The 12,834-nt window shown below is 29.4% G+C and overlaps 1 protein-coding gene across 1 annotated transcript in view; it reads left to right on the forward strand.

Annotated features, from left to right (window-relative positions):
- LOC135925941 (phosphoribosylformylglycinamidine synthase-like) overlaps positions 1-12,834 on the forward strand; it is a 31,585-nt gene that overhangs the window by 13,964 nt on the left and 4,787 nt on the right. Inside the window, exons 9-22 of the mRNA XM_065461539.1 lie at positions 188-328; positions 601-725; positions 971-1,099; positions 2,113-2,300; positions 7,460-7,553; positions 7,681-8,037; positions 8,127-8,276; positions 8,592-8,782; positions 9,638-9,841; positions 9,903-10,078; positions 10,190-10,581; positions 10,794-10,922; positions 11,563-11,853; positions 12,332-12,493. Of these exons, the coding sequence (XP_065317611.1) occupies positions 188-328; positions 601-725; positions 971-1,099; positions 2,113-2,300; positions 7,460-7,553; positions 7,681-8,037; positions 8,127-8,276; positions 8,592-8,782; positions 9,638-9,841; positions 9,903-10,078; positions 10,190-10,581; positions 10,794-10,922; positions 11,563-11,853; positions 12,332-12,493 (2,729 nt within the window). The remainder of the gene's footprint in view (positions 1-187; positions 329-600; positions 726-970; positions 1,100-2,112; positions 2,301-7,459; positions 7,554-7,680; positions 8,038-8,126; positions 8,277-8,591; positions 8,783-9,637; positions 9,842-9,902; positions 10,079-10,189; positions 10,582-10,793; positions 10,923-11,562; positions 11,854-12,331; positions 12,494-12,834) is intronic.

Genomic DNA, 12,834 nt, shown 5'->3' on the forward strand with positions numbered 1-12,834 from the left:
CTCCCACACAAATTTGGAAACTTTTGTAAATACACACACTTGTCTAGCTTTTTAAACAGTATATAATTAAAAACGATATTTTTTTATTGAAGATAAGGAAATTATAAACGAATATATTTATTTAAATAATAACTCGACTATCTGTCAAAATTGAATAACGTTTAATGTTATGCATCATTACTAACAGTGAACATAGTCGGCATTGGTTTTTCAAGGGTAGACACGTGATCGATGGAAAGGCCAAACCGCTCACATTAATGCAATTAGTCATGGATACCCAAAAGCATACCAACCAAAATAACGTCATAAAATTTAGCGATAATAGCAGGTTTCAAATAAGAATAATTGTTTTAAATTTATAATTAAAAAAAAAGAGGCATATTTTGGGAATTTCTAGCTCTGCACTTTCCGTCTGAATCTAATTTCAATGAAATGGATTCCCTCTCGAAAGTGAATGCTAAGAACCTGTTGACCTCTGGAGTTAGAACCCAGCGATAATTCAAAGAGTCTTTTCACACTATGAATGAGATGTAGTGATCGGAATCGCTCTTCACTATGAATTTAGGGTTAAACTATTGATTTGTTTTTTTTTAAATAAAGTGGTATACAGGGATTCGACGTAATAGATAACATTCCGAGTGATCACGTGAAAACGAGCCCGTATAAGGTCACGACTCAAAAATTGCACGTTATATTGACCGCGGAAACGCATAATTTCCCCACAGGTATAATGTCACATGCTAAAAAAATTTAAACCAAACGATATTATTGTCACATGTTAAATTTTTATTTTTTATAAAAATAAATTAAACCAAACGATATTATTGTCACATGTTAAATTTTTATTTTTTATAAAAAATAAATTAAACCAAACGATATTATTGTCACATGTTAATTTTTTTTGCAAAAATTTTTTTAAACCAAACTATATTATTGTTTTGTTATAAAAAAATTTATTTCTTCTAATAAGGAATTTCCCCTTTCCCTGGTGCTGCCACTGGCATAGGTGGTAGGATGAGAGACGTTCAAGCAACGGGTCGAGGAGCTCATGTCATTGCAGGAACTGCTGGATATTGTGTTGGAAATTTGCTTATTGAAGGTATTTCTAGTATATTATTTATTAACATGTAATATAGAGCAGTGAAGAGGAAAGTAAAATGAAAAAATTACATGTTTTACGAGTTTAATTTTTTTGAGATTTCAAATACTTTAAAATGTATATTGTTCATGAAAATTATACAATAAAGTAATCAATAATATGTATACCTCTTATTAATTAATTACTAAATATACTGCTAAAATTTTTTTTAATATTGGAGATAACTCGGAATTTTTTTTTCTTTTTTAAGGTGTAAACCAAAAAAATAAAAATATTTAAATAAATGTTGCAATCTGGTAAAAGGCCTTCAAAAATCTCTACCAAAACCCTCCAGTATAATATTTGAGGGGAGGTTACTACCTACAAATCGAAATTCCTTCTATACGCTTTAAGATTTTTTTAATATCAAATAATTTTTTATAACATGATTCTGCCATACTGTATCTAGAAAGAATAGATTGGTATATTGCTGAGAATACTTCTATAAAGCTATCACATAGATTGCTACCATCTTTAAATAGCAATATACAAAAAAATGGAAACTTGTTGCTTAAGAGCAGTTGTTAATTTGAAAGATTCAAACTGGTTCACATAGATCCTATTTAGAGGTTTTATTCAGGTTTGAATGACAATGTTTTAGATGGATCAAGTTTGAATCATCATTTGTGAACCCCTCGAAACCCGGTATCTTGCAGACTTCCCGGGACATCAACTGAAAGATGCTACTTTTCATAAATTAAAAAAAAACTCAGTAATTCAACTGGTAGCATGGTTTTTTTTAAAAATTCCTCATGCTTGATAAATTTTGTTTTTAATGAATGTTATCCAATTTTTTTGCTTTATTGTTTGAACGAAACACTTAAATTCTTATAGGACAATGAGTAGGTGATAATTTTTTTCCCCATACTTTTAGTCCACCAATCCTTGTACAACCTAGAGAGATATGACAGTTTTTGCTCAGAAATAAACGATTATAATTTTAATTATCCCTTTAAAAAAAATAAATAACTAAGGTTTTCCTCTCCCCTGGGAAAATCGCCATTACGCCTATCCTCCTAACATGGCCACGCCTATCAAAATTTTGATCGAAGCGAGCGACGGGGCCTCCGACTATGGCAACAAATTCGGGGAGCCAATTATTTCCGGTTTTACTAGGAGTTTTGGGGCCGAGTTTTACCGATCTTCAGGACTAAAACATGAGGTTCGGTATTTTTTTTAAAAAAAGGAAAATATGAGTTTATCAAAAGAAATCTATTTCCGGAAAAAAAATGTCGCTCGAAATTAGCAGAGAAAAATGATAAGACATTTGCTGTCGCCATTTTTTTTACAATAGGATTTAAGCGGAAGGATACACAATGTTTCCTCTAAATTTTTCTCGTAATTCATTACATTTGCATTGTGTTGTTGATTTACAAAATTATTGTTTTTTTTTATCTCTCTTTAAGGGGGGAACGCATTTAACCTAAGTATCTAATAGCTTACTATCATTTACCTCCTGTAGAAAAAAATATTGACTATTTAAAGTTAACGGAATATAATGATTGATTATTTTGACATTATCGGCGTAACCAAGTGGCGAGGGAAATGGGAGTTAGTGATCTGCATCGGGCCTAATTTTTTCAAAAAAGTTTTGCCGGCTTGGACCGAGCCCTAAATTTTTTTTAAAAAAATTAACCGGCCCAGCCCATCCTGAATTTATTTAAATATAAAAATTAATTTTTTTAATTACTCAAAATAAGAGACATGTGTTATATGTCGTTTAGTTTCAATAAATAAAATCAATTTTTTTTTATTTTACATAAAAAATTCAACATAAAATGGCGAAATTTAGATATATTTTTAAAAAAAATTCTAAGGTCCGACCCGACCCAGCCCGAATTTTTTTAAAAAATATTTTGTTAGTCGTTTTTAAAAAACGAGCCGTTTAACAAACAATAGTTTAAGGACTATTTGGTTTTAATAATTTCTTTATCTATTTCACAAATGTAACTATCCAATCCAAAATGTAATGAATTTGTTTAAAATAAATGGTATTTAATTTCCATCCTGTTATTATTGATGCTACTACCATTTACATAATTATGCAATTTTTGTGTCAAATACAATACTTATATTAAATGCACCATTAGTATATTTATATAATGTTCTAACTTATTTACTTATATTATGATTATATGGGTCCTAATCTAATGATTATTATATTCATATACATATAAAATAAATGAAAGCATTAAATTTAAAAAAAAAGAAATTAATTATAATCTTTTAATAATTTTTAAAAACCAATTTAAATAATAATTTTATCCTTTTTTTGAATACTTTTTATCTTGCACATTTTTACAATTAAATAAAAATTTATCAATAAAAATAAAATATATTAATTTTTTTTTATGATAATGATGACTCGACAAAATACATTATAAATTTTGATGACGATGACTTAACAAAATGACAAAAAAAATACCTGTATATTAAGATATTATATTTTTTAAAAAAATAAAATGAAACGTTTTATTATATAAATCAAATTTATCCAAAATTAAAATTATCTTAATAAAATTAAAATAATGGGAGAAAAAGTTCATCCATAAATTTATAATATGTATGAAACAGATATATTGTATAAAAAATATAACACCCATAATCAAATTTTAAAAGCATAAATAAATTTTCGTTAGATGGCGCAAGAGATTTACAAAAATAATACTAATTAAAACGAGCATAATTCCTTTGCCCTGGGATTAATTTATTTGGTACAAACTTATATAATCCTATTTGAAGTTTCCATCATTATTTTTGGGAGTTATGATGTCCATTCTCAGTTTACTTATTTTTTTTTTAGATTTTTGGGTTTTAAAAAACATAAATTATTTTTTCGACTCATTTTGTATAAACTAATTTATATAAAACATAAAACGTAAGAAATTTGAAGTTTTCATCATTATGATGACAAAAAATAATATATATAAAATCTTTAAATCAATTAGAAATAGCAATATTACACGAATCCTTATTAAATATAAATTTTCATAAAAAGATTAGTTAAGGCCTCTTTCTTGCACATAATTAATCTTGAAAATATAGATTAAAATGCCAGGAGGATCGATAATTATTAAAAACTTTAGGAAAATTTATTTAGTTTGTTCATTCTCAGATTACAAACCTATCACGATTTAATAATTTTTACCTTGCAATCATGCTAATGAACGACCAAGTTCTTCATCAATTAATTCGAACCCTCTAAACTAGCGGGAAAAATAAATAAAGCAATAAATATTCAAAATTCAATAATTTTATATTTCTGCCATTTCTTCCCAGTCTAAACACTTTAATTGTACCGCGGAAAATTTTTTAATATAACAAACAAAGACCGCTAACTCATATTTCTTAAACAAAAACTTCAACTAGAAATATTTAAACATAACTATGTTTTTTAGGAACATATTCAATATTAAATTGAGCTCTTTTTAGAGCCTTCAATACACATATATATATTTTTATTTAGTAATTTTATATATTTTTATTAATAGTTAATTAATATTTTAATTTTTCAAATTTTGATTTACAATTATAAATATTATATTTATAAAATACCAAAAAAAAATCTCAAATATTATATATATATCTTGTACTTAGTATACATTGTTATAGTGGTGTGTTATTTATTTTCTCAGCTCAATAAAAGATTTTATCTTTAACTTAGTTGAACCAGGACATGTCATACTTAAAATTAAGAATCTAGCATATTTAAACATGACCCTATTATAGATTTTAATGGTGTAAATCTGCACATTAAATTATTTTAGATATAACTAATTTTATACGAGACAAAAGGATTTAATATTAATTTTGTAATTAATATTTTATTTTTAACTAATTTATGATTATACTTGTGTAAAGTTATCAAAACATTTTAATTAATATAGGGGCTAGTTGAATCATAGGGCATGTCATACTTAAAATTAAAAATCCAGCATATTTATTACAACCTTATCCTATAATCGATTTTATATGTAGACTTTATAAAATTATCAAAATAATGTTTTAATTTATATATTTATTTTATCTATTTTATTGTATATTTATAATTTAAAACATTTAAAATCACTATAAATATCAAGCTATTTTGTCCATTATAAGATGATAAATATGGCTTTCTTAAATGACTTAATAAAATAAAATTATACAATTTAAATTTAATAAAATATTTATATTTAGAATTCTTCACAATTTTTATTAGTTATATCGATGTCCGATTTGTCTATTATATGTATTCTAAATGTTGGAATGACTGAAGCGGGTATTTTTTGCGATTTTTGTCGGAGATGGAATCACTCTAAATGCATCCCTAGATTATCTTCGAAAGTTATGAAAGATAAGGCAAGTTGTAAGGAAAATTTTATATGCTTTTTATGTTATACATAGATGATGCTTTACCATGATTAATTAAGAATAGCAATATCCATTGCGCATTAAATGAGGTTAAGATTATTGGAAATTCAATATAAAGTTTCTGAAAAATATTTTAAAAAGAAAAATTAATAGGTAAGGAAGACATCATTTCTATTTAAAATAATAAAAGCGTTTCAACCACATATTTTATGTCAATGCTTCCCAGGATTAGCTATCGGTGATGGTAACCGTTTCTATCGCTCTATGTCTTTAGCTATTTATGGACACAACGATGAGCATTTATATATTCGTATTCTAACAGGCGTTGAAATAATAATAAATAAATGAATTTATGATATAAATTCAAAATTTTATTATAATAATAAAACCATAATTGAAGAGCAAATTGTATCGGCCAATTATACAAAAATTTTATGTGATGTTTTAAATATAAATGGATTTTCTTAGCTCTTCCACCTTTATTCAACGAACGTAGCTTTAAGACTACCATTCATGTCGAATTGCCTCCCACCAGGTGTTGTAGGATATAGTACATACACCAAAGTTATAAAAGGACATGCTGCTAAAGTATCTTCGAAGACTGATATTAATATCATGTGGACTTACATGATATACCCAAATATATTAGCAGCCTTTTTCCAAATAATTTTTTCTAATTTGCAAAGACATCATCATCTAAATTTGTATATATAGATTTGGAAAGTCCAGTAAAATCTCAAACTATAAAATTATCTCCTTCTAGAACACATTCAGATTATGTTTATAAAAACAAAATCTCCATCTAGAGTATTTTCACTTTCTAGAACACCTTCTCGCTCTAGAGTGCATAAAGATTCAAGAGCTGGGAAAATCCATTTATGTTTAAAACAACACGTAAAATTTTTGTATAATTGGCAGATACAATTTGCTCTTCAATTATAGTTTTATTATAAATTTTGAATTTATATCATAATTATTTTGAATTTATTATTATTTCAATGCTTGTTAGAAGACGAATATATAAATGCTCATCTTCGTGTCCATAAAGAGCTAAAGACATCGAGCGATAGAAACGGCTACCATCGCCGATAGCTAATCTCGGAGAATAATTGACATAAAATTTGGGGTTGAAACGCTTCTATTGTTTTAAATGGAATAATATCTTCATCACCTATTAATTTATTTTTTAAATATTTTTCAGAAACTTTATAATAAATTTCCACTAATTTTAACTCATTTAAAGCAAAATTGATATTGCTATTTTTAATTAGTCTAGGTAAAGCATCATCTATGTTATAACATAATGAGCATATAAAACTTTCTTTACAACTTGCCCAATCTTTCATCATTTTCGAAGATAATTTAGGGATGCATTTAGCTTGAATCCATCTCCGACAAAAATCACAAAAAATTCCAGCTTCAGTCATTCCAACATTTACACTACATATATTACACAAATCAGACATCGATATAACCTAATAAAAATTGTGCAGAATTCTAGATATAAATATTTTTATTAAGGCATTTAAGATAGCTATATTTATCAGATTTATCATCTTATAATGATCAAAGATGTTAGCTCGATATTTATAAGAATGATTTAAATATTTTAAATAAATATACTATAAAATAGATTTTTTAAAGTCTACATATAAAATTTATTATTAGGATAAGGTTGTAATATGCCAGATTCTTAAATTTAAGTATGATATGTCCGATGAAAATAAACTGAGAATTGAGACAGGTAAATTGAGAATAGACGGGTTATTTATAAAGATTCATAAATTATAATGGAGCGATTTACTAAGAGACAAATTAATTTAATTCAAAGTTAAAGATATATGTAATGAAAAAATATATATAATAATATTAAGGCTATTATTTAATTAATATTTCTATATTTGATTTTTTTTTTAAATACTATACCTTGAATTTAAACCCTGTTTGTAACTCTCATTATTTGATTAGGTGGAGAGACGTGAATGGATTAAGCCTATCATGTTCACTGCTGGTATTGGAAGCATACCCGATCCTCAAATCCATAAATTGCCGCCGGAAATAGGTTTTTTATTTTTTAAAAATAAATAAACATTTTTTTGTAGCTTCCCACTCCCCCTAGCATCATTTTTGAGCCCAATAAATTTAAAATTAGGTATTTTTTTTTCAAAAAAAAATTACGCTAAACATAGGTATGAGAGTGGTCAAATTAGGAGGTCCGGTTTACAAGATAGGCCTTGGCGGTGGCTCGGCGTCCTCTAAGACCTCTAATCACGAAAACCAGCCGAAATTGTCCAACCATTCCTCCGATCAGGATCGATCCGAATCGGCCAATCATTCTGATTACCCCACCAATAACCCATCAATCAATACATTCTCTGGCGGCGATTTGAACGATTCCGATTTCAACGCCGTTCAAAGGGGAGATCCAGAAATGCAACAAAAGATGAATCGAGTTATAAGGGCCTGTTCTCAATCTAGCGATCCCATCAATGGAGCTAATTACAATCCTCTCTTGAGCCTGCATGATCAGGGAGCAGGTGGCAATGGTTTAGCTTTTACATTTTTTTTTTAAAGTAAATAATAAATAGTTCTTATATATACCCTGAGATAATGATTCCTATCTATTATTCTTCAGGAAACGTGCTGAAGGAATTGGTGGAACCTCTGGGTGCCCTGATTAAGTCTTCCGCCTTCACCTTGGGCGATGATTCATCGGGTCCTCTGGAGATCTGGGCTGCCGAATATCAAGAGAGCAATGCAGCGCTTATCGCCGCACCTAGTCAAGGTAGATATTATTTATTGCATTGTCTCCAACCCTGCAAACCAAGGTAAACAAGGAGGAAAGTGCTTCAAAATGATATAGAGGGTATATCTTATGTGGGTGTATCGCTTCTCACTTTAGTAATTTGAGGTGTATACTATGTCACACCTCTTAATAACCCATTTCCATCGTTTTATACTGAGTTAATGGAAAGAAGGAAAATAATGTATTTTACTTTTTAACACTCGTTTATGGTATTATATAACGCTATTCCCCCTCCCCTATTTCCGCAATTAAAAAATCCAATAAATTTTCTAAATTAATTATTTTAAAAAAAAGACGATCAAAGCTTAGTTTACCTGAGTCAAATTTGTGCCAGAGAAAAATGCGGCTTAGATGTTGTAGGTCACGTGACTGGAACGGGTAGCATGGTCTTCACGGACGATATACGCCGGGATGCGAGAGGTTCTGACAGTACGAAATGCATAGATCTCCCCCTCGATCTCATATCCTCATCCTCTAGGCAAAAGGTTAATTTTATAACCTACTAAATAAAAATACTTATTATACACCGTAACCAAATTCCAAAATGATATATCCTTATAATGCTTATACAACAGATGGCAAATAATTTTTTATGGCCAGTTATCTTATAAAAAGAATGTTATTTCTTTTTATATTTTAATTTTATGACTTTCCTCGTGGACACTTTTTTAAAGGGTCAGATTGTATGGGGTTTGACTGGGTTACCAGCCTTCCCCTACCCTTTTAGTCAGCACTTATAGATCTTCCTCCCGCAATTGGGAATCTCCCGCCTTGAAAATTTCGCGACATTTTTGACGTTTTTAAACGATGAGTTGATAATTTTAGGAGATATTCTGAAAATTAAAGATCGTTCGTTTTTTGTATAAAAATTCATATACATTTTTACAAATAAAAGATACACGTCATTTCATAAAATTTTATCTCTTTTATCAGATCAAATTATTTTCTTTTCTTTTTAAATAATGTTTTAAAAAATTCGAAAAGTTTCAAAATTTTGATAAAATCATACGTTAATTTTGGGCATGTTTTTATTTTTATATTTAAAATAGCCTACTTATTTATTTATTTTCATTAAAGTTTGGAAAGTTCGAGAATTTAATTTTTTTTATATATTGGACATAACTTAAATATAAATAAAATAATAACTCCACTACAAAGGAAATAGAAATTTAACCTTAAAAACTGGGAATAAGGAAATAATTATCTATTTGAAAAGTAAAAAAAATATTATAAAACGGTTTACTCGACTCTGTTAAAGTTTGATAAAGTAAAAAGTTCTGAGAATAAATGAGATAATTAAGGAATTTTTATATTTCGTCAAAAAAAAAAATATTTAAAAGATTTTCCATTCATCTTTCCCCACTGCCCTATTCACGCTAGTGAAAACCGGATCACTTTCGACGTTGATTTCGGATTCGAAGTCGCAGTGTCAAAATGGTGACGAGCGGTGCTCTAACGATGATAGTCAGCTTTGTATAGACCTAGCCTTGGATAGGGTCCTTAGGTTAGTCAGTGTCGGCTCTAAACAGTTTCTGACGAATAAGGTAATAACTAAACTATAATAATGATTCCTTAAATTTTTAACGTTTTAATCTGTTCTTTAAGGTTGATAGATCTGTAAGCGGTCTCGTAGCCCGTCAACAATGTGTTGGCCCTTCTCAGCTTCCCTTAGCTGACGCCGCCATAATTTCCCTCTCGCATTTCCCTTATCCGCATACTAGTCTAATCGGTTCGATGCTACCTACTCCTGATGTTGGCCACTCTACCCTGGACCTTAATTTGTAAGTGTTATTTTTTGTTTGCGTAATACATTTTTTTTCGACTTGAATTATTTTGGATACGAGAAATTAGTTTTAAGTTCTTAATTTTTTAAAAAAAATATTTGATCGCAGTGTTTGGCGCGGTGCCGTAACGGCGATTGGCGAGCAGCCTTTTAAAAACGCTCGTATGGCCCTCGGGGAAGCCATGACAAACATGGCCTCTTGCATTAAGATACCCGATAGAAGGGACATTAAAGCCAGCGCTAATTGGATGTGGCCAGCCAAGAATGGGAGCTCTGTTGGAGGAGGAATAGAATACACAAAAACAGAAACTGACACCGGAACCGCCAAAAAATTGAAGGGCCTCGCAAACGGGATCGATTCCAAAGACGGAAGCGACCGACGAGGAAATGATGGAGAGGGTGCGGCCCTCTACTTGGCTTGCGAATCGCTTTGTTCAGCTGCGGCCAATGTTGGCATTGGGTTTGACGGGGGCAAGGACAGCCTAACTATGGCAGCCCGAGGTGATTATTTCGATATCTAAAAAACCGCGAACCCTATAACTTAATCCTAATTTAAAATTACAAAAAGATACAAAAAAAATAAGGCATATTAATATTATTAGATAAATTAAAAATAGGATTACAAACTCTTCTGATAGAAAAATTATAATCAATTGGAGATTGCGATAGTTTTATTCATTTTTTCTTCACGAAAATAAAATGATCGAATATAGTACACGATAAAGGGTTAGAGACCGTTGTCAAAGCTCCAGGATCCGTCGTAATTTCAGCTTACACTACATGCCCAGACATAACCAGACAATTCACGGCTGATCTTAAGTGCTGTCCCTTAGATGAAGGAAGTTTAAATTCATTATTTTATTTTTTGCAAAATATTTCAATGAAAATTGTTAATAAATCACCAAGAAACTCTTCGAATTTTCTACACACTAAGAATACGTAAGACTGTCCAAAAAGTTTTGAAAAACAAACCCTTTAAAATTTATAAATTTTCTCAAATTAATAAAAATTATGAAACGTGTCCTAAATCTTCTATTATTTTTTTTTAAAGTTTTGTGAAAATTAAAATAAACAAAAAAATGTAACAATACCACAGAAAGGAAAATGATTGAGAACACTATTTTAGCTTTACATTTAAAAAAATTAGCTTGTGTTATTTATTATTTTTTTTCAAAAATTTATATATTTATTAGATTTTGGACAGAGCTAAATAAACATAAAAAAAACATGGTTAAAATTAAAATGCAATATTGTTCATCTAAGACGCTGAAGACATACTGTACCAAAACGAAGGTAAGATTGAACACAATATTAACAGAATAAGAGGATATTTAATCAGAAGTATTGACGAGAGATAAGAAAAATAATATTTAATTCACAAAAAAAAAAGAATATTTTTTTTATATAATATATATATAATCCCTTAAAACGTTTATTTTTTTTTAGTGAATAAAATATGTTTAAATAAAATCTCTTTTAAAGACCTCGCACACCCTAGCACCCTGATTTGGATTCCATTTTCTCAGCCCAACTATGAGGCTCGTTGCAGGATTGGGGGTTCCGCTTTTTTACAATGTTTTAACGCTTTGAACCCCATTTTTGGGTATGATGGCGGACCAAACCAATGCGCGGGAGACCTAGATTTTTCTGGAACGTTTTCTACCTGTTATAAAGATTCCTGTCCGCTTTTCCAGTGCCCGGACATGGATGATCCTCAGCAATTTCGGGACATTTTCGATAAATATCAAAGCCTCCTCGATGTAGATACAAAATGTAAATTCACTTGTTCAAAATATTTATTAGAGATCTGGCTCAAGCTAGCCCTTATATATTAAAGAAAACCTTAGCTGTCCATTATGGGCCAGGCTGAAATTTTACAATATCTAAGTCATTAATTATGCGGTGGGGGTAGGAGTATTAATACAAATTAAACCCTTTAGTCAACTTCCAAGAATGGTTTATATTATAGTTATAAGAATATACATTTTTATGTCATACTATATTCATTGAGGTTTTATGTAGGAGTATTAATACAAATTAAACCCTTTAGTCAACTTCCAAGAATGGTTTGTATTATAGTTATAAGAATATACATTTTTATGTCATACTATATTCATTGAGGTTTTATGTAGGAGTATTAATACAAATTAAACCCTTTAGTCAACTTCCAAGAATGGTTTGTATTATAGTTATAAGAAAATACATTTTTATGTCATACTATATTCATTGAGGTTTTATTCATTTATTTTAGACGGTAGACCCGTGGTTAAATCTAGTCACGATGTAAGCGATGGGGGATTATTAATAACTATTTTGGAGATGGCTTGGGCTGCCCAGCACCCCACCGATATCAAGATTGACGTGGTAGAAGAGCATTTCAAATCTTTGAGCCCTCTTCAAATTAGCAAAATAGGTGAAATAAATATCGATTCCGTCAATTATTTTTTTTTGACATTTTTTAATATTTGTATTTTGAGCAGACCTCGGAAACCTGACTGAACTAATTTGAACCGATTTCCTATTCCAAACTGATCTTAACATCCAACATTTTCTGATGCGAATCTTAAAAAATCCTCTAAATAAAGAATGATAATTTTTGATTGGTTCATCATTCCCGCCATAACCAAACCGATATCATGATTTTTTTTACGATATTGAACTACAACCGTTATTTTTATCCGATCCGGTATTCGTTACGGGTTCGAGTTTCTGGGTTTTTCTTTTTTTTTTATACCCTTCATTAAAAGGATTTTA

This window comes from Gordionus sp. m RMFG-2023, chromosome 3 (assembly GCF_954871325.1).
Source record: "Gordionus sp. m RMFG-2023 chromosome 3, tfGorSpeb1-WG-v2, whole genome shotgun sequence".
Classification (NCBI taxonomy): domain Eukaryota; kingdom Metazoa; phylum Nematomorpha; class Gordioida; order Chordodea; family Parachordodidae; genus Gordionus; species Gordionus sp. m RMFG-2023.